Source organism: Salmo salar, unplaced genomic scaffold, assembly GCF_905237065.1.
Source record: "Salmo salar unplaced genomic scaffold, Ssal_v3.1, whole genome shotgun sequence".
NCBI lineage: Eukaryota > Metazoa > Chordata > Actinopteri > Salmoniformes > Salmonidae > Salmo > Salmo salar.
In genome coordinates, this window is record NW_025549755.1 from 125,149 (window position 1) to 150,851 (window position 25,703).

At 42.3% G+C, this 25,703-nt stretch overlaps 1 protein-coding gene and 14 non-coding genes across 15 annotated transcripts; 13 read left to right on the plus strand and 2 right to left on the minus strand.

The window, feature by feature from the left end:
- Positions 1-1,201: 1,201 nt before the first annotated feature.
- Positions 1,202-11,244, minus strand: LOC123738752 (uncharacterized). The gene is made up of 5 exons (XM_045713499.1): positions 10,637-11,244; positions 7,433-9,173; positions 2,273-2,450; positions 1,762-2,189; positions 1,202-1,498 (listed from the first exon to the last, which is right to left on the minus strand). The coding sequence occupies exons 1-5, from the start codon at positions 11,164-11,166 to the stop codon at positions 1,202-1,204; spliced, it is 3,174 nt and encodes a 1,057-aa protein (XP_045569455.1). The 5' UTR covers positions 11,167-11,244.
- LOC123738757 (U5 spliceosomal RNA) lies at positions 4,071-4,186 on the minus strand. The gene has a single exon (XR_006767536.1). It is a non-coding gene; the product is annotated as a U5 spliceosomal RNA (small nuclear RNA).
- Positions 11,245-13,390: 2,146 nt separating the features above from the next.
- Positions 13,391-13,462, plus strand: trnaa-cgc (transfer RNA alanine (anticodon CGC)). Its single transcript has one exon. It is a non-coding gene; the product is annotated as a tRNA-Ala (tRNA).
- Positions 13,463-15,135: 1,673 nt separating this feature from the next.
- trnaa-cgc (transfer RNA alanine (anticodon CGC)) lies at positions 15,136-15,207 on the plus strand. Its single transcript has one exon. It is a non-coding gene; the product is annotated as a tRNA-Ala (tRNA).
- Positions 15,208-16,885: 1,678 nt separating this feature from the next.
- trnaa-ugc (transfer RNA alanine (anticodon UGC)) lies at positions 16,886-16,957 on the plus strand. The gene has a single exon. It is a non-coding gene; the product is annotated as a tRNA-Ala (tRNA).
- A 467-nt stretch (positions 16,958-17,424) lies between these two features.
- Positions 17,425-17,496, plus strand: trnat-ugu (transfer RNA threonine (anticodon UGU)). Its single transcript has one exon. It is a non-coding gene; the product is annotated as a tRNA-Thr (tRNA).
- Positions 17,497-18,610: 1,114 nt separating this feature from the next.
- Positions 18,611-18,682, plus strand: trnaa-ugc (transfer RNA alanine (anticodon UGC)). Its single transcript has one exon. It is a non-coding gene; the product is annotated as a tRNA-Ala (tRNA).
- A 467-nt stretch (positions 18,683-19,149) lies between these two features.
- On the plus strand, positions 19,150-19,221 carry trnat-ugu (transfer RNA threonine (anticodon UGU)). Its single transcript has one exon. It is a non-coding gene; the product is annotated as a tRNA-Thr (tRNA).
- Positions 19,222-20,333: 1,112 nt separating this feature from the next.
- trnaa-cgc (transfer RNA alanine (anticodon CGC)) lies at positions 20,334-20,405 on the plus strand. The gene has a single exon. It is a non-coding gene; the product is annotated as a tRNA-Ala (tRNA).
- Positions 20,406-20,872: 467 nt separating this feature from the next.
- On the plus strand, positions 20,873-20,944 carry trnat-ugu (transfer RNA threonine (anticodon UGU)). Its single transcript has one exon. It is a non-coding gene; the product is annotated as a tRNA-Thr (tRNA).
- A 1,112-nt stretch (positions 20,945-22,056) lies between these two features.
- Positions 22,057-22,128, plus strand: trnaa-cgc (transfer RNA alanine (anticodon CGC)). Its single transcript has one exon. It is a non-coding gene; the product is annotated as a tRNA-Ala (tRNA).
- Positions 22,129-22,595: 467 nt separating this feature from the next.
- trnat-ugu (transfer RNA threonine (anticodon UGU)) lies at positions 22,596-22,667 on the plus strand. The gene has a single exon. It is a non-coding gene; the product is annotated as a tRNA-Thr (tRNA).
- A 1,138-nt stretch (positions 22,668-23,805) lies between these two features.
- trnaa-cgc (transfer RNA alanine (anticodon CGC)) lies at positions 23,806-23,877 on the plus strand. The gene has a single exon. It is a non-coding gene; the product is annotated as a tRNA-Ala (tRNA).
- A 467-nt stretch (positions 23,878-24,344) lies between these two features.
- Positions 24,345-24,416, plus strand: trnat-ugu (transfer RNA threonine (anticodon UGU)). Its single transcript has one exon. It is a non-coding gene; the product is annotated as a tRNA-Thr (tRNA).
- A 1,138-nt stretch (positions 24,417-25,554) lies between these two features.
- On the plus strand, positions 25,555-25,626 carry trnaa-cgc (transfer RNA alanine (anticodon CGC)). The gene has a single exon. It is a non-coding gene; the product is annotated as a tRNA-Ala (tRNA).
- The last annotated feature ends 77 nt before the right edge of the window (positions 25,627-25,703 follow it).

Consider the following 25,703-nt stretch of genomic DNA (forward strand, 5'->3'; position numbering starts at 1 on the left):
TGTCATTAACCTACCCTTGCTAACTATCTTCTTAAAAAAGTACCTAGTGCACTTCTCCCCCTCTTCTAATTCCCTTTCCTTACTTCTTAAAATAACCCCCTTGGTCTTATGTTCTGCTAAAAATGCCATTTCTTTCTTTACTTCTTTGATTTCTTGGTTAAAATCAAAGCCCTGTTGGCATAGGTTAAAATACCGTTCCAGTCGCTTCTGCAGTCCCAACATGCGTCTATCCTGTTTCTTGCTTTCCCATCTCCCTGAAGAAGGTCCTCGTCTTACCCTTCACCATTTCCCACCACTGTGCTCGTGTATCAAAGAAGTCCTGTAGCGTCTGCCACTGGCTGAACTGCTCCCTGTACTGACTAACTACTCTATCATCCTCTAAAAGGGAGCAGTTCAGTTTCCAGGGCCCTCGTCCTACAGTCACACCCGAAGTTAGTGAAAGGGTGCACGTCAGCATTACTGATCTGAGAAGAAAGCAGGGGTTATTCTAGCATCAGTTGTCGGGCAATCGCGGGTAAACAGATAGTCAATACGAGAGGCTCTGGTGCCGTCACCACTGGTCCAGGTGAAGCCCTCCTCTCTTGGATGCAGGGTTTTAAAACAGTCAGTTAGTTTAAAATCCCTGCACAACCCTTGCAATAAAACACTTGACCTATCTACCTTAAAATCCTCTCCCGCTCCTCTCCTGTCTGCTCTGCTTAAAACACAGTTAAAATCCCCACCCACCACTAGAGGATCCCTCCCCAGCATGTGGGACTGCAGGTCTTCTAAAAGTGTGCAACGGTCATGTTTGTTGTTAAAACCATATACATTTAGCACGTTAAAATTCCTCCCCATAAAAGTACAGTTGGCTAAAAGAGCACGCCCCCCAACCACCACTGTGCTCCCCCTCACCACCACCTGTGGGGTCTTGAATAAAATGTCAACACCATCGTTTTTATTAAAATTGGATCCGCTCCAAATGGAGGGCCCGTGCTGCCACTTCTCCTCCCATTTGCTGTAAGAGGATAAAAAGGGTAGACCACACTCCTGTAATAAAAACACATCTGAATTAACACTTTCTAAAAAGGATAAAACCGATTGTGCTCTTATTTCAGTCTTTACACTCCTAACATTTATGGTGGTGATGTTAAAAGCCATGAAAGAGGTGAGTAAAAACAGTGCTAAAAGGAAAGAAGGCATTAAAACAGTTTAAAAGGGGTTATTTTTCGGATCCTTTCTCTCTCTCCCTACGGGGTAAGGGGGGGCGGTAGGGAGAGGAGGTTAAAACAGGGTTTAAAAACGATTGCTGGTTAGGAGAGTTGGGAGGGAAGACCCTGGACTCATCCTCCCCCTGGGAGCTCTCCCACTCCAGTTTACCCTTCTTTTCCTCGCCCTGTTCGTGGTCGGAGAGCTCCTCTGCGTTTCTCTTCCGTAGGGGAAGGTGTTCGCCCAGGGTCTCTCCCCCCCTCCCGTACCCTCCTCGCTTGACAGTGTCGTTTCCGACACTGTCATCATGCTGTCAGACCCACTTGGGGAGCTCTCACTCACCAACTCTCCAGAGCCGTCTTTCTCGGCCCTTTCTCCTTCAGGGGTCACTTCAGTCTGGGGCAGGGGGATTGGGGTGGGGAGGGTTTTTGCCTCCCCTCCCACTTCTTCCACCACTGCGCCTTCCGCGCCCTCCACCTCTCCTACCACCTCCTCCACTACTGCCACCACTTCCTCCACTACCGCCACCACCACTACCGCCACCACCTCCTCCTCCACTACTGCCACCGCTACCACCACCTCCACTACTGCCACCGTGGCAACTACCACTTTCTCCCTCTGGCGCTCGGAAGCCCAGTCCGCAGCCGCCGCCTCCATCCTGCCAGCCCTGACCTTGTTGGCCCAGGAGGAGGGGCAGCTGCGGATGAGGTGGGACCGCTCGCCACAGAGGTTGCACGATCTGCCGTTCGTGCAATCCTCGTAGCGGTGGCCCACCTCCCGGCACTTCATGCAGACCACCTTGTCGCAGGCGTCTGCTAGGTGGCCATGTTCACCACACTTACGGCACAGCTTGGGCTGGTCCTGGTAGTGAACATGGCCCCTGTTCTCTCCGAGGACTATGGTGGATGGAATGGCTTTCAACCCACCATAGCCCCGGGGTCCTCCCTCGGCTGGACAGTGACCCTCCAGGCCCCTGTCCAGATCCCATCGGGATCCTTCACCTGGGTCAGGGGCCCCTTCACATTGCAGTACCTGCCCAACCATACTGCAACGTCCTCCGGCTGTACCGTTTCATTGTACATACGGACAATAACGGTTTTAATGCTATTGTCCGTCAGCTTGATCACCTCAAACATAGCTGCCAGGGGTCCCTGGGTGTTCTGGGCATTCTGGAGTTTCCCCCAGAACTCCTTCAGGAAGCTGGCGCCGGCGAAACTAACATCGAAGCCCTTCCCATAAGGGAGGGTTAGGATGCAGTTCACCTGCGCAGGTACAAAACGGAGTTCCTTTTGGAGGAATTTTCTGGAGAAATCCAATCGGGATAACTCCATTATTTTCCCTCCCTTCTCCTTTAAAAGGAGGCGCACGGCGTGGTGCCTCCGCATGCCAGCCTGTGCTGCTGACATGGTGAAGGCCCACTCCCTTTAACCCAACACCAGTGAAAAGAATAAACAAAAATAGGGGAGGGGGGTGTAAACACCCGAGGAAGCTGGCAGGTCCAGCTATGCTAGGCTAACAGGGCCTACCAACACCACAGGACACAAAACAAACTAACACAGCACCCAGGTGAACTTATCAACAATGGGAAAGACGCAGGGGAAAAATAAAAGGTACACCTAACAAAACAATTAACAAGGGCTAGGAGGCTAGCAGGCCGCACCAGCAGGTCAGACTAAGCTAACAAGCTGGTAGGCCAGGTACTAAAACCTCCCAGCTGACAAAGAGAAAACAGAAGGAAATTTGAACGGGGGAAGGAGGCTAAAGAAAAATATAGATGGGGGGGAACAGGAAAAACAAGACAAATACAGCCAAGCCTGAGGGGCGAGGAGGCTAGCAGGCCAGTCAACCAAGCTAAGTTAACAGGCCAGCCAGCCAGCAAGCCAACCCAGCTGGCAGACACTACACAAACAAACAAACAAACAAACAAACAAAAAACCAAACAAGGGGGTTGGGCTTAATCTGGGCACTAAGAAACACAAGGGAAAAATAAAAATAAAAAAAGTACACCAAACAAAACAATTTACAAGGGCTGGGAGGCTAGCAGGCCGCACCAGCAGGCCGGGCTATGCTAACCAGCTAGCAGGCCGGCCAGCCAGCAAGAGTCCCACAAGTGGCAACAAAAACCAACAAACAAATACTAGGACCAGGGAAAGTTCAGGGGATAGAAAAAACAATTAGAAGAGTAGGGATGGGTTAACGGGGGCTACAAAACAACAGAAGGAAACAAACAATGCCTGCCAAACCTAAGGGGCGAGGAGGCTAGCAGGCCAGTCCAGCTAAAGCAAAACAGGCCGGCCAGCAAGCAAGCCAACCCAGCTAGCAAACACTACAAACAAACAAAAAAAACTAAAGGGAAGCTAAGGTTATAAAGGGATGGGGGAAAGACGAGGAACACAAACAACTTTTTAAAAATATTTTTTAAGTGAAATAGGAACACAAAACACAACAACAAACTAACATACAAAAATACAAGAAGTAATTAAATTAAACCTTGACTCACCCTACAGGTGCTGATGCACCTGTAGTCCACCACCACCAAACCACCACCAACACCCAGAATGAGAAAAAAAAATAAAATAATAACAGAGAAAACAATTTGTGATTACCAAAGCCCAAATCTACGCTTGATCTTAGCCAAAAGGCCGAGAAGCGATAACCCACAAATTGACCCCTGCACCCGCCGGGCACCCGGGGGTCTCGGGAGACCTCTGTGGTTTGGCAAAAGTGGGCTCCTCCCATCGCCACACACCCCCAACGTTTCCCTGGCGACAGGCAAGTGTTTTTTTTTCAAAAAGTCGCCAATGAGTCAAGTGACTACTTTGACTGGAAAAATACGCCGGTCAGACACGGTCTCTGTTGATTTCTCTTGAAACAAGATATCGGGCTCTGCCAGAAGCAAAGCCCTCCAAAAATACGTTGAACTCGTAAGTGTTCCTCTCCACGGAAGTCTTTAGTAAAAGGCGAAAGGCTTGTGCGTAATGAAGAGAAACCAGAGTCGTCAGAGGTCGGGGCCCGAGACGCACTCTGTTTACTTTAGGCCGGGTTCTCGCGGGTTGTCCCCGAACCCACTCGCCAAGTTTTCGGGGGCTGTGGGGAAAAAGTCACGGACAGACAGACACCAAACACACACAGACCCACTATCCTGGTGAAGTATTAGTTCTTTTTTTGGTCAAAAACAGACACGGACACAACACACACACACACACACACACACACACACACACACACACACACACACACACACACACACACACACACACACATACTTGTTTATAGACAATATCAGGACTTATTGGGACATGCCTTTCCCAAGGTCCAAGAGACCCAAATACTTATTTTCCACCATAATTTGCAAATAAATTCATAAAAAATCCTACAATGTGATTTTCTGGATTTTTTTTCTCATTTTGTCTGTCATAGTTGACGTGTACCTATGATGAAAATTACAGGCCTCTCTCATCTTTTTAAGTGGGAGAACTTGCACAATTGGTGGCTGACTAAATACTTTTCCCCCCCACTGATATATATATATATATATATATATACATTTGCAGTCAATATTAATGTAAAAAAAGAGGGAACACTTTATGCCTTTCTTACTTTTATTGAGTGCCAGTGAAAATATGCAAATTACCGAATCAATTGAATACCCAGAATAGACCACCTACACTTTGCCTCCTTCCCTGCTATGCACAAGGCAGTAGAAATGGCATGTTTAAAATGAATGAGAAACTCTCTATTAAAGCATCCAGCTTTTATGAAACATGACAGTGTACAGTATATTCAGCTAACCTGTCTAAATAACGTAGGGATTTACATCATATTTACGTAGTGCAAGTTACTATACACAAGGCCTGTTACAAGCACCCATTGAAATGGTAATAGTTTAACAGTAATTGAAACACCTTGCCACATTCAACAACTTGTGGTTAAGAACAAAGTGTTAACTCGAAATGACACAACGACAAGGTTCCAGTTTAACAAAGTTTACTATACTGTATGAACACACTACAAGATAGCCAGTACACTCACGGCTAGGTCCATCCACGAACTAACTTCCTGCGCAGCCGCACTCTTGACTGAGTGATAGCCCCATAATAACAGAAATATAGGTATACTTAAAACATGAACTTAACAATCTCCCCCTTTTCTTTAAAGGCAAATTAAACATCAACAACATAATTAAATGTCCAAGTATTATTTAAGTTCCCCATTACAAATGGGTTGTGTGACAGTTTTATTTGTATTACTCAAGCTGCCACTTTCCATTACTGAGAACCTGTAGGAGCACAAGACCGGATGCTCCCTTTTTAGTCAGACAGTCAGCAAGCTGTTCCTTTGTGGTCGACCACAGAATCCGCTGGATTCTCTGTGCTTGAATAAATTCCTTGATGCTGCTAATCTCAAGACGAAGTCTTTTCTCTGTGACAGACTTGGTTGACTTCAAAGCATCAACTAATGAGTAGTTGTCAGTGACACAAACTACAGGTAGAATGTGCCGTTTTGTCTCACCAGTGGTAAGCTCTGAGAACAGAGTTGCAAGAAAGATCGCATTGTCAATTCCATCCGCAAGAGCAAGTGTTTCTCCAGCAAGTGTGCTTCGGACAACCCTTCTGATCCTTTTTGACTGCCAACAGATAGGTGAGAATCTTCCTCCTTCACCCATTAACACGATTAGATGTCCACCTTGTGTGCCTCCATCTGTAAGGTTCCCTAGCGAAGCATCACTGAAGACAACTAGTTTCAAAGAGTCATCTTTTCCAACATGCTGAAACTTTAAAGTCACTTGTTGTGATTTCAGTTTACGAACAACTTTGTTTGCCTCATGAATGGTTTGTACAATGGCGTGTTTTGTGTTAGATGCCAAGTTGCAACCATCAAACATTACATCAGGTCTACTCTGTCTAGCAACCCATAAAATTTGTCCTATCTTTGACCTCAATTGATCAGCTTCAATTCCACATAGAGGGGAATTCCTTTGTACGGCTCTTGAAGAATCCAAGTGAATGGGTTGAAGATTCTTGATATAGCTCTCCTGTTGCATCAGTATTGTCCCATCAACTGTAATAAACTCTATGCCAACATAACAAAAATTATCATGCTCCTCACGGCCAACCTGGAAAACAGATTTGAGGTGTGGAATCACAGTTGTAGCAAAGGTCTGTGAGCCACCCCAGATAAAGTCATCAACATGACAGGCAAGTACTCCAGTCACACTGCAGTCTTGATCAAGCCAATAGAAGACTGCAGGATCCACTTGTGACAGTTTTCCACCCGTATTCAGCATTGTTGCCTTGACTTTGTTATACCAGTAGAGTGATGCATCTGCCAGTCCATACACACACTTCTTTAGTTTCCACAGTGTTCCTTCGCATTTAGCTTCAGGCGGAGGTCGGATGTGAATGTCCCTTGACAGCTCTGTTCCCTGCAAAAATGCAGATTTGATGTCTATGGAATTAAGTTTCCATTTTTTCTGGCAGATCACGGACATCAGCAATCTGAGTGACTCTGAGGCGCATGTCGGTGAGTCTTTTGGGAGTTGTTTAGCAGCCAGCTCCTCAAAACCTCTAGCCACTAGACGTGCTTTAGGCACTATTCCAGTTAAGGACTCTTTAAGGGTACACACCCACCTTGTTGAGACACATTTTTGGCCAATGTCTGTAACTTCCTCAAACACTCAATTTTTCCTCCAATTACTGAGCTCATCTAGCTTAGCTGAGTCAAATGACACGTCCTTTGTTTCAAGTACATCATCATTTTGAATGTCATTCTGTTTTTCTCGATTTTCCATTGGTTCAATTCTGAGATTATCTACAAGTGACAGGTCAGCTGACCCTGTTGTACCAGAAAGTGTAACTGGTTCAGAGTACTGCAAGTTGTACCAGTTCTGGTGTTTTCCTTTGGCTTTTCCTGCTCGTCCAATGACGGTTGCTGTATGTGGAATACCACTTTCTCTGTCCATGTATTTAACAGTTTGTCCAGTTTTCAGATTGGAACATCCATGTTGTCTTAACACATGTGGCTGTTGTTGAATGTTTTCCTCATTTGAACGCTCAACAGTATTATCTGTGGCATGTTTGAAGGTCTCTGCTCCATTTCCTGTGTCAGTTTCAGTGTCCATATCATTGGATATGACATCTGGTAGGTTTGTGTCTGTTACTGTCTCCTCTTCATTAGGATGATTCTCAGCAACAGCCCCTCTATCTTGTTGATCATTTACTTTCTGCAATCTTGAGTGATGCACCCTGACAATGATGCCTCCGTGCCTCACAAATATCACCACACCATCTTGGCCAATGACTACACCCGGTCCCTTCCACTCTTGACAGTCAACTCGTTTGTAGTACACTTTGTCTCCAGTTTCGTACTTCTCATCGGTGGGTCGTAGCTGTTTACGCAGAGCCCTGCGAATTCTTTCTGAGCACTCTGCTTCAGTGAACGCTTTTCTCGCTGCATGTAGTGCTGACAGGTGCTGTCCCACCCATGCACTCACACTGGCCCCTTCTGGTGCTGGTGGCTTGTCAACCAGTACAGAGGGAAGATTAGCGTTCTGCCCAAACACTAGTTGGTATGGGCTGTAACCATGAACATTGTGCATTGAGTTTTTTGCCATCAAAGCCCAATCTAGGGCTGTGTTCCAGTCACATCCATTGTCTTGCTTCACTTTCAGCATGATCTCTGTGAGTGTTTGATTATGTCTCTCCAGAAGTCCATTGCTCCATGGACTGTATGCAGCAGTTGTCTTTACTTCCATGTTGAATTTCTCTGCCATTTCTCTTATTTCATTATTATTGAATTCTCCTCCATTGTCACTGTACAGTTTCTGGGGAGGGCCTTGCACACTTACCCAGGAATGCATGAAGTGCCTGACGATGTCACTGGGTTTCTTTGTATTCACAATGCTTCCAGCGCTGAAGCGTGTGAAGTGGTCGATTATGTGAAGGTACCACACACTTGGTGCTAACTCATGTAGATCTACAGCCACTGTTTCATTGTACTTGGAAGCTAGTGGCAAACCAACAGCTGGTTTGGGCTTAGGTTTACTGTATTTTTGACATGTCTCACAATTGTTAACTATCTGCTGTAGAATGGAAATACTCTCATCATCATTATTCCCTGAACTGCTGAGTAACTTCTGAAGTCTGTCAACTGTAGCATGTCCAAACTGTTTGTGAAGCTTTAACAATACTTTGTGTTTTTCTTTTGTGTTCATGTTCTCTGTGACTGTCAGAATCTCCATGTGCTCTGTGTCCGTCCGAATCTCATTTTTGCATGGACTCTGTGTGATGTCTTTGTCTAAAATGTTTACACAATAGTGGCCTGAGGGAGTAAGTTCAAGAGTCACTGGTTGTTTAAACATCACTGCCTTGTCATTTTTTATGTCTAGTACAGCCCCTGCCTTCTTGAGGGAAGCTTTGCTTAATAGTAAGGGGATATCTGTAGGGACCACCTCTGTCTCAATGTGACACTTAGTCTGACCAATTTTTGCTGGTATCTTAACTCTCTTGGTAGAATGGACAATTCTCCCATCTCCAAATTTGAAAGCTCTGTTGCTTGGTGTGTCAATCATATTTTGTACTTCTTTCATATTTAGTTCACTAACATAGCTATCAAGCCATTTTGCACCACACACTGTCCGTGTACATGCAGTATCAATCACAGCAGATCCTAAGGATTCAACTATAAAAATCTCAGTATCAGAAGCAGATTCATTTGAAAACAGTGTAATGTTACACTGCTCTATATCTGTGTTTACATTTTCCTCTGTTAGTTTAACTTGTTCATTTTTATGAGGACAGTCTTTAACCCAATGGTAAGTGCTTTGACAAACAGCACATTTTGATCTCCTTCCATATTTGTCCAGTGGATTTGTTCCGGGAAATGGCGCCCTCTTCAGGTTGTCTTGAGAACGTGACTTTTTGGCGCCTTTTCTCTGCTGCTCAGTGTAATATGCTCCGTCACTCGCTTGCATTCCATCTGTTAACCTGTTAGGGCTAGGGGGCAGTATTGACACGGCTGGATAAAAAACATACCCGATTTAATCTGGTTACCACTCCTACCCAGTAACTAGAATATGCATATACTTATTACATATGGATAGAAAACACCCTAAAGTTTCTAAAACTGTTTGAATGGTGTCTGTGAGTATAACAGAACTCAAATGGCAGGTCAAAACCTGAGAGATTCCTTTACAGGAAGTGGCCTGTCTGACCATTTCTTGAACTTCTTTTCCATCTCTATCTTTTACTAAGGATCTCTGCTCTAACGTGACACTTCCTACGTCGTCCATAGGCGCTCAGAGCCCGGGAAAAACCTGAATGTCGTCATCCCAGCCCCAGGCTGAAACACATTATCGCCTTTCTCAAGTGGCCGATCAAGGGACTCTGGGCTTAGGCGCGTGACCCGACCGCCCCCGCCTTTGTGATATTTTCCTCTGTTTGCCGAAAAGGAGATTCCCTGTCGGAATATTATCGCTTTCTACGAGAAAAATGGCGTAAAAATTGATTTTAAACAGCGGTTGACATGCTTCGAAGTACGGTAATGGAATATTTAGAATTTTTTGTCACGAATTGCGCCATGCGCGCGACCCTTCTTTACCATTTCGGATAGTGTCTGGAACGCATACGAACAAAACGCCGCTATTCGGATATAACGATGGATTATTTTGGACCAAACCAACATTTGTTATTGAAGTAGCAGTCCTGGGAGTGCATTCTGACGAAGACAACAAAAGGTAATCAAACTTTTATAATAGTAAATATGATTATGGTGAGTGCTAAACTTGCCGGGTGTCTAAATAGCTAGCCCGTGATGCCTGGGCTATGTACTTAGAATATTGCAAAATGTGCTTTCACCAAAAGCTATTTTAAAATCGGACATATCGAGTGCATAGAGGAGGTCTGTATCTATAATTCTTAAAATAATTGTTATGCTTTTTGTGAATGTTTATCGTGAGTAATTTAGTAAAATGTTAGCGAATTCCCCGGAAGTTTGCGGGGGTATGCTAGTTCTGAACGTTACATGCTAATGTAAAAAGCTGGTTTTTGATATAAATATGAACTTGATTGAACAAAACATGCATGTATTGTATAACATAATGTCCTAGGGTTGTCATCTGATGAAGATCATCAAAGGTGAGTGCTGCATTTAGCTGTCTTCTGGGTTTTTGTGACATTATATGCTAGCTTGAAAAATGGGTGTCTGATTATTTCTGGCTTGGTACTCTGCTGACATAATCTAATGTTTTGCTTTCGTTGTAAAGCCTTTTTGAAATCGGACAGTGTGGTCAGATTAACGAGAGTCTTGTCTTTAAATAGCTGTAAAATAGTCATATGTTTGAGAAATTGAAGTAATAGGATTTTTAAGGTTTTGAAAATCGCGCCACAGGCTTCAAGTGGCTGTTACGTAGGTGGGACGAATTCGTCCCGCCTAGCCCAGAGAGGTTAACGGCGCGACAGACGTCTTTTCACCAAAAATTATTTTTAGTGCCGACTTCATTGATGCAAAAGTCAGTACAGTACAAGCAGTCAAAGCCAACTGTTTCTCCCTACCATCTAGACAGGCAGTATCTAGCAACTTGAAAGCTAACACTGCATCCGGGAGAACCATGTCGTACTTGCGCATCCTATTGTACCTTTGTTCGAAATCAATGATGTAGTCCGTCATTGCAACCGAAATATCTCTCGAAACACTGTCAAAGTTTGAATATGCCTCGTAGGCACGGTCTTTCTCTTCTTTAAGAAATACAGAATCCAGTGCTCTGATCAAAGTTCCCATACCATCATCATTGTTGAAATCCTCAACGGATATTTCCAGTGCTGTATCTCTCGCTCTTCCCTCGAGCGATAATACCACCGCAAGTGCTTGCTTTTTCGCGTCCAGATTAGTAACCCGTGTCCAGATTCCAAGTTCATTTTTCCAACTTTCGTACGACCTCTTCTCGTCGAAGCGAGGTGGCACATTGTAGTTATTAGCCATCCTCTGCTACCAATGTTAACTCGAAATGACACAACGACAAGGTTCCAGTTTAACAAAGTTTAAAATACTGTATGAACACACTACAAGGTAGCCATTACACTCACGGCTAGGTCCATCCACGAACTAACTTACCAGGTCATGAGGGGGGTGGTGGATAATTGGTCAGAGAACCTCTTTACTGCATCCCCGTTTTCATTCATGAATCTCTGTTGATTATAAAAGATGTCATTAATCCAATCCACATTTCTATTTATTGTCAACCACCGAAATAATGTAGTGTTAAAGCCTTCACATATTTGATTCATAGCTTTGTATTCATCTGGAACTTCCCTGAGGATGCCAATAGCATCCCTCTAGACAAAGCTACTCCCATCCTGGTCAAAACTCCTCCTGTGCCTACTTTAGCCTCCTATAACTGGCCTCTGATGACTAACTCGAACTGGTTGGACCAATAACCCCAGGGCGCAAGTTCCTAACCACCCTTTGTGGTCATTTCTGTCGTATGCGTCCTTTGCTGGTACTAGCCCACCCTTCATCAGTTATAGGTGCTATGAGGTTAAACATTTTCTCCTGTGCTTTCAAACCTAAGTCAGTCACATTAACGATTACTTTCAGCCATTAAAATCATCTTAGTTCTCGGTGCCATTCTTGTATCTATAACACTGGTATTCATCTGGAATTTAGGTGAACCGAGGTGGGTTGGCTGAGTACTTCAATCTGGCCAACCCCAATTCCTGTACAGTTGTCTGCTTCCCCAGGAAATAGTTTAATGTTTACCTTAAATTTTTCATCTTGATCTTCTTTGATTCCTTATTCTGTAAGTCACTCATCAGTGTATTATATAGTTTATCTTTTACTTCTTCTCAATGACAACGGTATCCTATGATTAGTACCGGAAGGTGGTGGATCTGAATGTATCAGAAAGGTTACCAAAACTATGATGCAGCTCAGTCTCTACTCTTCCCAAAAACCGCCAACCCTCTCCTGCCCTTAGTCGATCTGCTAGGTACCACCCCATACTCACACCTCTAGGAGCACACACAGTGATGAACGGTCGGGATAGGAAATCTTCGTTAAGGAGGTATCCCCCGGACCCTGTTGGTATCGGTTCTTCTCCTAACTCTGTGTGTGATCAGCAGTGCCCATATGTGTACATACCTCCTTGCAGTGGGTAACGTGGACCCAAGTGACTCTTTCAGCTTTTCTAATGACAAAGGCAGTGGTTTAACAGAACCTGGTATGGGCCTTCCCAACGGGGCTGCTTCCTGTCTTTTCTCCTCAGGGACTGGATCCACACCCAGTCTCCTGGTTGTACTGAGTGAATCACCTTCTCCTGTAATTCACCTGTTGGACACAAAATCTTGGACATACGGGTTTGGTTAACAAACAGTCTTCTCATGTGCTCTGCTAGTATAACTTCAACTTCTATGTCTACCTGTTCTGGTATCTCTAACTCTGGCATTCTATAGGCTCTACTTGATTAGCTAAAATGTCATCCATCATTTAACCTCTCTAGGCTAGGCGGGACGAATTCGTCCCACCTACGTAACAGCCACTGCTATCATGTGGCGCGATTTTCAAAACCTTAAAAATCCTATTACTTCAATTTCTCAAACATATGACTATTTTACAGCCATTTAAAGACAAGACTCTCGTTAATCTAACCACACTGTCCGATTTCAAAAAGGCTTTACAACGAAAGCAAAACATTAGATTATGTCAGCAGAGTACCAAGCCAGAAATAATCAGACACCCATTTTTCAAGCCAGCATATAATGTCACCAAAACCCAGTAGACAGCTAAATGCAGCACACTAATAATGGTAGACTTAGGTCAACAGGACAGGGATTAATCCCCATATTGTTTTTATTTACTTTCTGCTCTTTTGCACACCAGTATTTGTACTTGCACATCATCATCTGCTCATCTATCACTCCAGTGTTAATTTGCTAAATTGTAATTACCTCACTACCATGGCCTATTTATTACCTTACCTCCTCATGCCATTTGCACACACTGAATATAGACTTTCTTCTTTTCTATTGTGTTATTGACTGTACGCTTGTTTATTCCATTTGTAACTCTATGTTGTTGTTTGTGTCGCACTGCTTTGCTCTATCTTGACCAGGTTGCAGTTCTCAATGAGAACTTGTTCTCCACTAGCTTACCTGGTTAAATAAAGGTGAAATAAAATTAAATAAGATACATTTATCTTTCCCAGAACGGGGATGTAGCTCAGTGGTAGAGCGCATGCTTCGCATGTATGAGGTCCTGGGTTCAATCCCCAGCATCTCCGTTTAAAATTACTGCATTGACCCAACCTACTTTACAGAATGTTGTAATTCTAAGCAGGAAACAGAGACGTGCTAAATAATTTGGTTTTGTAATCTGAAGAACATTCCTTCAATCCCTGTTCGTACAATTATAGAACAGAAGTGGCATGATTGCCATCTTTTATGGCGTCATTTTCAAAAACTGAAGTTTATGGGTTCGATCCTAGTCTGTACCTGGTTTAAGAATTGCTGCTATCATTTCCTTGTAGTTTCAATGGAGTGGTGTATATAAAAAGTACATTGTATTGATATTGCATTTTATCTGCAAATGAAATGGGATGGAAGCTCAGAGGGGGAGTGCATGCAAAATATGTATGAGGTCCTCGGTTCAATCCCAAGATTCTCCACTGAGTTTATTTGTGTGCCAAATTCACATTTACACAACTACTGCTTTCCTGAATGTTGATATATAATACAGAGCGTAGAGTGGCATGGTGGCCAAGTGGTAAGCCGTTGGTCTTGTAAACTGAAGATCATGGGTTCAAATCCCTTCTGTGCCTTTATGAAAGACATCTGATATCATAGACCTGTGCTTTACTTGGAGGACTTTGCAGAAAATCAATTTGTATCAATATTGCAACACAGCTATTATAGTAAGGGGATGAATCTCTATGGTAGAGCCAGTACTTTACATGAATGCGGTCCAACATTAATCCCCAACTTCTCTGTTGAGTGTAATTAGTTGTTAAATTAGCTTTTGCACAACTCCCACTTTCCAGAATGTTGACATTCTAAGAAGGAAATAGATATGCTAAATCATCTGTTTCTGTAAACTGAAGCACATGGGTTCAATCCTTGTTTGACGTTTATGGAAGATAGCTGATATTATGGAAATGTACTTTCATTAGAACAGTGTAAAGAAAAGGTAAATTGTATTGATATGACCGCTGCGACCTGTATGCTCTAGTCGGCTGGCCCTCGCTACCTATTCGTCACCAGACCCACTGGCTCCAGGTCATCTATAAGTCTATGCTAGGTAAAGCTCCGCCTTATCTCAACTCACTGGTCACGATAAAAACACCCACCCGTAGCACTCGCTCCAGCAGATATATCTCACTGGTCATCCCCAAAGCCAACACCTCCTTTGGCTGCCTTTCCTTCCAGTTCTCTGCTGCCAATGACTGGAACGAATTGCAAAAATCGCTGAACCTGGACACTTATATTTCCCTCACTAACTTTAAACATCAGCTATCTGAGCAGCTAACCGATCGCTGCAGCTGTACATAGGCCATCTGTAAATAGCCCACCCAATCTACCTACCTCATCCCCATATTGTTTTTATTTACTTTCTGCTCTTTTGCACACCAGTATTTGTACTTGCACATCATCATCTGCTCATCTATCACTCCAGTGTTAATTTGCTAAATTGTAATTACCTCACTACCATGGCCTATTTATTACCTTACCTCCTCATGCCATTTGCACACACTGAATATAGACTTTCTTCTTTTCTATTGTGTTATTGACTGTACGCTTGTTTATTCCATTTGTAACTCTATGTTGTTGTTTGTGTCGCACTGCTTTGCTCTATCTTGACCAGGTTGCAGTTCTCAATGAGAACTTGTTCTCCACTAGCTTACCTGGTTAAATAAAGGTGAAATAAAATTAAATAAGATACATTTATCTTTCCCAGAACGGGGATGTAGCTCAGTGGTAGAGCGCATGCTTCGCATGTATGAGGTCCTGGGTTCAATCCCCAGCTTCTCCATTTAAAATTATTGCATTGACCCAACTCCTACTTTACAGAATGTTGTAATTCTAAGCAGGAAACAGAGATGTGCAAAATAATTTGGTTTTGTAATCTGAAGAACATTCCTTCAATCCCTGTTCGTACAATTATAGAACAGAAGTGGCATGATTGCCATCTTTTATGGCGTCATTTTCAAAAACTGAAGTTTATGGGTTCCATCCCAGTCTGTACCTGGTTTAAGAATTGCTGCTATCATTTCCTTGTAGTTTCAATGGAGTGGTGTATATAAAAAGTACATTGTATTGATATTGCATTTTATCTGCAAATGAAATGGGATGGAAGCTCAGAGGGGGAGTGCATGCAAAATATGTATGAGGTCCTCGGTTCAATCCCAAGATTCTCCACTGAGTTTATTTGTGTGCCAAATTCACATTTACACAACTACTACTTTCCTGAATGTTGAGATATAATTCAGAACGTAGAGTGGCATGGTGGCCAAGTGGTAAGGTGTTGGTCTTGTAAACCGAAGATCATGGGTTCAAATCCCTTCTGTGCGTTTATGAAAGACATCTGATGTCATGGACCTGTATATTAATTGGAGGACTTTGCAGAAAATCAAGTTGTATCATTATGGCAACTCAGCTATTATAGTAAGGGGATGAATCTCTATGGTAGAGCCAGTACTTTACATGAATGCGGTCCAACGTTAATCCCCAACTTCTCTGTTGAGTGTAATTAGTTGTTAAATTAGCTTTTGCACAACTCCCACTTTCCAGAATGTTGACATTCTAAGAAGGAAATAGATATGCTAAATCATCTGTTTCTGTAAACTGAAGCACATGGGTTCAATCCTTGTTTGACGTTTATGGAAGATAGCTGATATTATGGAAATGTACTTTCATTAGAACAGTGTAAAGAAAAGGTAAATTGTATTGATATGACCGCTGCGACCTGTATGCTCTAGTCGGCTGGCCCTCGCTACCTATTCGTCACCAGACCCACTGGCTCCAGGTCATCTATAAGTCTATGCTAGGTAAAGCTCCGCCTTATCTCAACTCACTGGTCACGATAAAAACACCCACCCGTAGCACTCGCTCCAGCAGATATATCTCACTGGTCATCCCCAAAGCCAACACCTCCTTTGGCTGCCTTTCCTTCCAGTTCTCTGCTGCCAATGACTGGAACGAATTGCAAAAATCGCTGAACCTGGACACTTATATTTCCCTCACTAACTTTAAACATCAGCTATCTGAGCAGCTAACCGATCGCTGCAGCTGTACATAGGCCATCTGTAAATAGCCCACCCAATCTACCTACCTCATCCCCATATTGTTTTTATTTACTTTCTGCTCTTTTGCACACCAGTATTTGTACTTGCACATCATCATCTGCTCATCTATCACTCCAGTGTTAATTTGCTAAATTGTAATTACCTCACTACCATGGCCTATTTATTACCTTACCTCCTCATGCCATTTGCACACACTGAATATAGACTTTCTTTTTTTCTATTGTGTTATTGACTGTACGCTTGTTTATTCCATTTGTAACTCTATGTTGTTGTTTGTGTCGCACTGCTTTGCTTTATCTTGGCCAGGTTGCAGTTCTCAATGAGAACTTGTTCTCCACTTGCTTACCTGGTTAAATAAAGGTGAAATAAAATAAAATAAGAAACATTTTTAATCTCTCCCAGAACGGGGATGTAGCTCAGTGGTAGAGCGCATGCTTTGCATGTATGAGGTCCTGGGTTCAATCCCCAGCTTCTCCATTTAAAATTATTGCATTGACCCAACTCCTACTTTACAGAATGTTGTAATTCTAAGCAGGAAACAGAGATGTGCAAAATAATTTGTTTTTGTAATCTGAAGAACATTCCTTCAATCCCTGTTCGTACAATTATAGAACAGAAGTGGCATGATTGCCATCTTTTATGGCGTCATTTTCAAAAACTGAAGTTTATGGGTTCGATCCCAGTCTGTACCTGGTTTAAGAATTGCTGCTATCATTTCCTTGTAGTTTCAATGGAGTGGTGTATATAAAAAGTACATTGTATTGATATTGCATTTTATCTGCAAATGAAATGGGATGGAAGCTCAGAGGGGGAGTGCATGCAAAATATGTATGAGCTCCTCGGTTCAATCCCAAGATTCTCCACTGAGTTTATTTGTGTGCCAAATTCACATTTACACAACTACTACTTTCCTGAATGTTGAGATATAATACAGAATGTAGAGTGGCATGGTGGCCAAGTGGTAAGGTGTTGGTCTTGTAAACCGAAGATCATGGGTTCAAATCCCTTCTGTGCCTTTATGAAAGACATCTGATATCATGGACCTGTGCATTAATTGGAGGACTTTGCAGAAAATCAAGTTGTATCATTATGGCAACTCAGCTATTATAGTAAGGGTATGAATCTCTATGGTAGAGCCAGTACTTTACATGAATGCGGTCCAACGTTAATCCCCAACTTCTCTGTTGAGTGTACAACTCCCACTTTCCAGAATGTTGACATTCTAAGAAGGAAATAGATATGCTAAATCATCTGTTTCTGTAAACTGAAGCACATGGGTTCAATCCTTGTTTGACGTTTATGGAAGATAGCTGATATTATGGAAATGTACTTTCATTAGAACAGTGTAAAGAAAAGGTAAATTGTATTGATATGACCACTGCGACCTGTATGCTCTAGTCGGCTGGCCCTCGCTACCTATTCGTCACCAGACCCACTGGCTCCAGGTCATCTATAAGTCTATGCTAGGTAAAGCTCCGCCTTATCTCAACTCACTGGTCACGATAAAAACACCCACCCGTAGCACTCGCTCCAGCAGATATATCTCACTGGTCATCCCCAAAGCCAACACCTCCTTTGGCTGCCTTTCCTTCCAGTTCTCTGCTGCCAATGACTGGAACGAATTGCAAAAATCGCTGAACCTGGACACTTATATTTCCCTCACTAACTTTAAACATCAGCTATCTGAGCAGCTAACCGATCGCTGCAGCTGTACATAGGCCATCTGTAAATAGCCCACCCAATCTACCTACCTCATCCCCATATTGTTTTTATTTACTTTCTGCTCTTTTGCACACCAGTATTTGTACTTGCACATCATCATCTGCTCATCTGTCACTCCAGTGTTAATTTGCTAAATTGTAATTACCTCACTACCATGGCCTATTTATTACCTTACCTCCTCATGCCATTTGCACACACTGAATATAGACTTTCTTTTTTTCTATTGTGTTATTGACTGTACGCTTGTTTATTCCATTTGTAACTCTATGTTGTTGTTTGTGTCGCACTGCTTTGCTTTATCTTGGCCAGGTTGCAGTTCTCAATGAGAACTTGTTCTCCACTTGCTTACCTGGTTAAATAATGGTGAAATAAAATAAAATAAGAAACATTTTTTGTCTCTCCCAGAACGGGGATGTAGCTCAGTGGTAGAGCGCATGCTTTGCATGTATGAGGTCCTGGGTTCAATCCCCAGCTTCTCCATTTAAAATTATTGCATTGACCCAACTCCTACTTTACAGAATGTTGTAATTCTAAGCAGGAAACAGAGATGTGCAAAATAATTTGGTTTTGTAATCTGAAGAACATTCCTTCAATCCCTGTTCGTACAATTATAGAACAGAAGTGGCATGATTGCCATCTTTTATGGCGTCATTTTCAAAAACTGAAGTTTATGGGTTCGATCCCAGTCTGTACCTGGTTTAAGAATTGCTGCTATCATTTCCTTGTAGTTTCAATGGAGTGGTGTATATAAAAAGTACATTGTATTGATATTGCATTTTATCTGCAAATGAAATGGGATGGAAGCTCAGAGGGGGAGTGCATGCAAAATATGTATGAGCTCCTCGGTTCAATCCCAAGATTCTCCACTGAGTTTATTTGTGTGCCAAATTCACATTTACACAACTACTACTTTCCTGAATGTTGAGATATAATTCAGAATGTAGAGTGGCATGGTGGCCAAGTGGTAAGGTGTTGGTCTTGTAAACCGAAGATCATGGGTTCAAATCCCTTCTGTGCCTTTATGAAAGACATCTGATATCATGGACCTGTGCATTAATTGGAGGACTTTGCAGAAAATCAAGTTGTATCATTATGGCAACTCAGCTATTATAGTAAGGGTATGAATCTCTATGGTAGAGCCAGTACTTTACATGAATGCGGTCCAACGTTAATCCCCAACTTCTCTGTTGAGTGTACAACTCCCACTTTCCAGAATGTTGACATTCTAAGAAGGAAATAGATATGCTAAATCATCTGTTTCTGTAAACTGAAGCACATGGGTTCAATCCTTGTTTGACGTTTATGGAAGATAGCTGATATTATGGAAATGTACTTTCATTAGAACAGTGTAAAGAAAAGGTAAATTGTATTGATATGACCACTGCGACCTGTATGCTCTAGTCGGCTGGCCCTCGCTACCTATTCGTCACCAGACCCACTGGCTCCAGGTCATCTATAAGTCTATGCTAGGTAAAGCTCCGCCTTATCTCAACTCACTGGTCACGATAAAAACACCCACCCGTAGCACTCGCTCCAGCAGATATATCTCACTGGTCATCCCCAAAGCCAACACCTCCTTTGGCTGCCTTTCCTTCCAGTTCTCTGCTGCCAATGACTGGAACGAATTGCAAAAATCGCTGAACCTGGACACTTATATTTCCCTCACTAACTTTAAACATCAGCTATCTGAGCAGCTAACCGATCGCTGCAGCTGTACATAGGCCATCTGTAAATAGCCCACCCAATCTACCTACCTCATCCCCATATTGTTTTTATTTACTTTCTGCTCTTTTGCACACCAGTATTTGTACTTGCACATCATCATCTGCTCATCTATCACTCCAGTGTTAATTTGCTAAATTGTAATTACCTCACTACCATGGCCTATTTATTACCTTACCTCCTCATGCCATTTGCACACACTGAATATAGACTTTCTTTTTTCTATTGTGTTATTGACTGTACGCTTGTTTATTCCATTTGTAACTCTATGTTGTTGTTTGTGTCGCACTGCTTTGCTTTATCTTGGCCAGGTTGCAGTTCTCAATGAGAACTTGTTCTCCACTTGCTTACCTGGTTAAATAAAGGTGAAATAAAATAAAAAAGAAACATTTTTTATCTCTCCCAGAACGGGGATGTAGCTCAGTGGTAGAGCGCATGCTTCGCATGTATGAGGTCCTGGGTTCAATCCCCAGCTTCTCCATTTAAAATTATTGCATTGACCCAACTCCTACTTTACAGAATGTTGTAAATCTAAGCAGGAAACAGAGATGTGCTAAAAAATTTGGTTTTGTAATCTGACGAACATTCCTTCAATCCCTGTTCGTACAATTATAGAACAGAAGTGGCATGATTGCCATCTTTTATGGCGTCATTTTCAAAAACTGAAGTTTATGGGTTCGATCCCAGTCTGTACCTGGTTTAAGAATTGCTGCTATCATTTCCTTGTAGTTTCAATGGAGTGGTGTATATAAAAAGTACATTGTATTGATATTGCATTTTATCTGCAAATGAAATGGGATGGAAGCTCAGAGGGGGAGTGCATGCAAAATATGTATGAGCTCCTCGGTTCAATCCCAAGATTCTCCACTGAGTTTATTTGTGTGCCAAATTCACATTTACACAACTACTACTTTCCTGAATGTTGATATATAATTCAGAACGTAGAGTGGCATGGTGGCCAAGTGGTAAGGTGTTGGTCTTGTAAACCGAAGATCATGGGTTCAAATCCCTTCTGTGCCTTTATGAAAGACATCTGATATCATGGACCTGTGCATTAATTGGAGGACTTTGCAGAAAATCAAGTTGTATCATTATGGCAACTCAGCTATTATAGTAAGGGTATGAATCTCTATGGTAGAGCCAGTACTTTACATGAATGCGGTACAACGTTAATCCCCAACTTCTCTGTTGAGTGTACAACTCCCACTTTCCAGAATGTTGACATTCTAAGAAGGAAATAGATATGCTAAATCATCTGTTTCTGTAAACTGAAGCACATGGGTTCATCCTTGTTTGACGTTTATGGAAGATAGCTGATATTATGGAAATGTACTTTCATTAGAACAGTGTAAAGAAAAGGTAAATTGTATTGATATGACCGCTGCGACCTGTATGCTCTAGTCGGCTGGCCCTCGCTACCTATTCGTCACCAGACCCACTGGCTCCAGGTCATCTATAAGTCTATGCTAGGTAAAGCTCCGCCTTATCTCAACTCACTGGTCACGATAAAAACACCCACCCGTAGCACTCGCTCCAGCAGATATATCTCACTGGTCATCCCCAAAGCCAACACCTCCTTTGGCTGCCTTTCCTTCCAGTTCTCTGCTGCCAATGACTGGAACGAATTGCAAAAATCGCTGAACCTGGACACTTATATTTCCCTCACTAACTTTAAACATCAGCTATCTGAGCAGCTAACCGATCGCTGCAGCTGTACATAGGCCATCTGTAAATAGCCCACCCAATCTACCTACCTCATCCCCATATTGTTTTTATTTACTTTCTGCTCTTTTGCACACCAGTATTTGTACTTGCACATCATCATCTGCTCATCTATCACTCCAGTGTTAATTTGCTAAATTGTAATTACCTCACTACCATGGCCTATTTATTACCTTACCTCCTCATGCCATTTGCACACACTGAATATAGACTTTCTTTTTTCTATTGTGTTATTGACTGTACGCTTGTTTATTCCATTTGTAACTCTATGTTGTTGTTTGTGTCGCACTGCTTTGCTTTATCTTGGCCAGGTTGCAGTTCTCAATGAGAACTTGTTCTCCACTTGCTTACCTGGTTAAATAAAGGTGAAATAAAATAAAATAAGAAACATTTTTTATCTCTCCCAGAACGGGGATGTAGCTCAGTGGTAGAGCGCATGCTTCGCATGTATGAGGTCCTGGGTTCAATCCCCAGCTTCTCCATTTAAAATTATTGCATTGACCCAACTCCTACTTTACAGAATGTTGTAATTCTAAGCAGGAAACAGAGATGTGCTAAATAATTTGGTTTTGTAATCTGAAGAACATTCCTTCAATCCCTGTTCGTACAATTATAGAACAGAAGTGGCATGATTGCCATCTTTTATGGCGTCATTTTCAAAAACTGAAGTTTATGGGTTCGATCCCAGTCTGTACCTGGTTTAAGAATTGCTGCTATCATTTCCTTGTAGTTTCAATGGAGTGGTGTATATAAAAAGTACATTGTATTGATATTGCATTTTATCTGCAAATGAAATGGGATGGAAGCTCAGAGGGGGAGTGCATGCAAAATATGTATGAGGTCCTCGGTTCAATCCCAAGATTCTCCACTGAGTTTATTTGTGTGCCAAATTCACATTTACACAACTACTACTTTCCTGAATGTTGAGATATAATACAGAATGTAGAGTGGCATGGTGGCCAAGTGGTAAGGTGTTGGTCTTGTAAACCGAAGATCATGGGTTCAAATCCCTTCTGTGCCTTTATGAAAGACATCTGATATCATGGACCTGTGCTTTACTTGGAGGACTTTGCAGAAAATCAAGTTGTATCATTATGGCAACTCAGCTATTATAGTAAGGGGATGAATCTCTATGGTAGAGCCAGTACTTTACATGAATGCGGTCCAACGTTAATCCCCAACTTCTCTGTTGAGTGTAATTAGTTGTTAAATTAGCTTTTGCACAACTCCCACTTTCCAGAATGTTGACATTCTAAGAAGGAAATAGATATGCTAAATCATCTGTTTCTGTAAACTGAAGCACATGGGTTCAATCCTTGTTTGACGTTTATGGAAGATAGCTGATATTATAGAAATGTACTTTCATTAGAACAGTGTAAAGAAAAGGTAAATTGTATTGATATGACCGCTGCGACCTGTATGCTCTAGTCGGCTGGCCCTCGCTACCTATTCGTCACCAGACCCACTGGCTCCAGGTCATCTATAAGTCTATGCTAGGTAAAGCTCCGCCTTATCTCAACTCACTGGTCACGATAAAAACACCCACCCGTAGCACTCGCTCCAGCAGATATATCTCACTGGTCATCCCCAAAGCCAACACCTCCTTTGGCTGCCTTTCCTTCCAGTTCTCTGCTGCCAATGACTGGAACGAATTGCAAAAATCGCTGAACCTGGACACTTATATTTCCCTCACTAACTTTAAACATCAGCTATCTGAGCAGCTAACCGATCGCTGCAGCTGTACATAGGCCATCTGTAAATAGCCCACCCAATCTACCTACCTCATCCCCATATTGTTTTTATTTACTTTCTGCTCTTTTGCACACCAGTATTTGTACTTGCACATCATCATCTGCTCATCTATCACTCCAGTGTTAATTTGCTAAATTGTAATTACCTCACTACCATGGCCTATTTATTACCTTACCTCCTCATGCCATTTGCACACACTGAATATAGACTTTCTTTTTTCTATTGTGTTATTGACTGTACGCTTGTTTATTCCATTTGTAACTCTATGTTGTTGTTTGTGTCGCACTGCTTTGCTTTATCTTGGCCAGGTTGCAGTTCTCAATGAGAACTTGTTCTCCACTAGCTTACCTGGTTAAATAAAGGTGAAATAAAATAAAATAAGAAACATTTTTTATTTCTCCCAGAACGGGGATGTAGCTCAGTGGTAGAGCGCATGCTTCGCATGTATGAGGTCCTGTGTTCAATCCCCAGCTTCTCCATTTAAAATTATTGCATTGACCCAACTCCTACTTTACAGAATGTTGTAATTCTAAGCAGGAAACAGAGATGTGCTAAATAATTTGGTTTTGTAATCTGAAGAACATTCCTTCAATCCCTGTTCGTACAATTATAGAACAGAAGTGGCATGATTGCCATCTTTTATGGCGTCATTTTCAAAAACTGAAGTTTATGGGTTCGATCCCAGTCTGTACCTGGTTTAAGAATTGCTGCTATCATTTCCTTGTAGTTTCAATGGAGTGGTGTATATAAAAAGTACATTGTATTGATATTGCATTTTATCTGCAAATGAAATGGGATGGAAGCTCAGAGGGGGAGTGCATGCAAAATATGTATGAGGTCCTCGGTTCAATCCCAAGATTCTCCACTGAGTTTATTTGTGTGCCAAATTCACATTTACACAACTACTACTTTCCTGAATGTTGATATATAATACAGAATGTAGAGTGGCATGGTGGCCAAGTGGTAAGGCGTTGGTCTTGTAAACCGAAGATCATGGGTTCAAATCCCTTCTGTGCCTTTATGAAAGACATCTGATATCATGGACCTGTGCATTAATTGGAGGACTTTGCAGAAAATCAAGTTGTATCATTATGGCAACTCAGCTATTATAGTAAGGGGATGAATCTCTATGGTAGAGCCAGTACTTTACATGAATGCGGTCCAACGTTAATCCCCAACTTCTCTGTTGAGTGTAATTAGTTGTTAAATTAGCTTTTGCACAACTCCCACTTTCCAGAATGTTGACATTCTAAGAAGGAAATAGATATGCTAAATCATCTGTTTCTGTAAACTGAAGCACATGGGTTCAATCCTTGTTTGACGTTTATGGAAGATAGCTGATATTATGGAAATGTACTTTCATTAGAACAGTGTAAAGAAAAGGTAAATTGTATTGATATGACCGCTGCGACCTGTATGCTCTAGTCGGCTGGCCCTCGCTACCTATTCGTCACCAGACCCACTGGCTCCAGGTCATCTATAAGTCTATGCTAGGTAAAGCTCCGCCTTATCTCAACTCACTGGTCACGATAAAAACACCCACCCGTAGCACTCGCTCCAGCAGATATATCTCACTGGTCATCCCCAAAGCCAACACCTCCTTTGGCTGCCTTTCCTTCCAGTTCTCTGCTGCCAATGACTGGAACGAATTGCAAAAATCGCTGAACCTGGACACTTATATTTCCCTCACTAACTTTAAACATCAGCTATCTGAGCAGCTAACCGATCGCTGCAGCTGTACATAGGCCATCTGTAAATAGCCCACCCAATCTACCTACCTCATCCCCATATTGTTTTTATTTACTTTCTGCTCTTTTGCACACCAGTATTTGTACTTGCACATCATCATCTGCTCATCTATCACTCCAGTGTTAATTTGCTAAATTGTAATTACCTCACTACCATGGCCTATTTATTACCTTACCTCCTCATGCCATTTGCACACACTGAATATAGACTTTCTTTTTTCTATTGTGTTATTGACTGTACGCTTGTTTATTCCATTTGTAACTCTATGTTGTTGTTTGTGTCGCACTGCTTTGCTTTATCTTGGCCAGGTTGCAGTTCTCAATGAGAACTTGTTCTCCACTAGCTTACCTGGTTAAATAAAGGTGAAATAAAATAAAATAAGAAACATTTTTTATCTCTCCCAGAACGGGGATGTAGCTCAGTGGTAGAGCGCATGCTTCGCATGTATGAGGTCCTGGGTTCAATCCCCAGCTTCTCCATTTAAAATTATTGCATTGACCCAACTCCTACTTTACAGAATGTTGTAATTCTAAGCAGGAAACAGAGATGTGCTAAA

Excerpts from the sequence above, each read along its gene's own strand:
- LOC123738752 (XM_045713499.1), bottom strand. The coding sequence starts at position 11,166 with ATGGCTAATAACTACAATGTGCCACCTCGCTTCGACGAGAAGAGGTCG. Across the intron at positions 9,174-10,636 it reads GAAAAGACGTCTGTCGCGCC|GTTAACAGATGGAATGCAAG; the intron begins GTTAACCTCTCT and ends TAGCCCTAACAG. Across the intron at positions 2,451-7,432 it reads ACGGAGGCATCATTGTCAGG|GTGAACTGCATCCTAACCCT; the intron begins GTGCATCACTCA and ends GTACCTGCGCAG.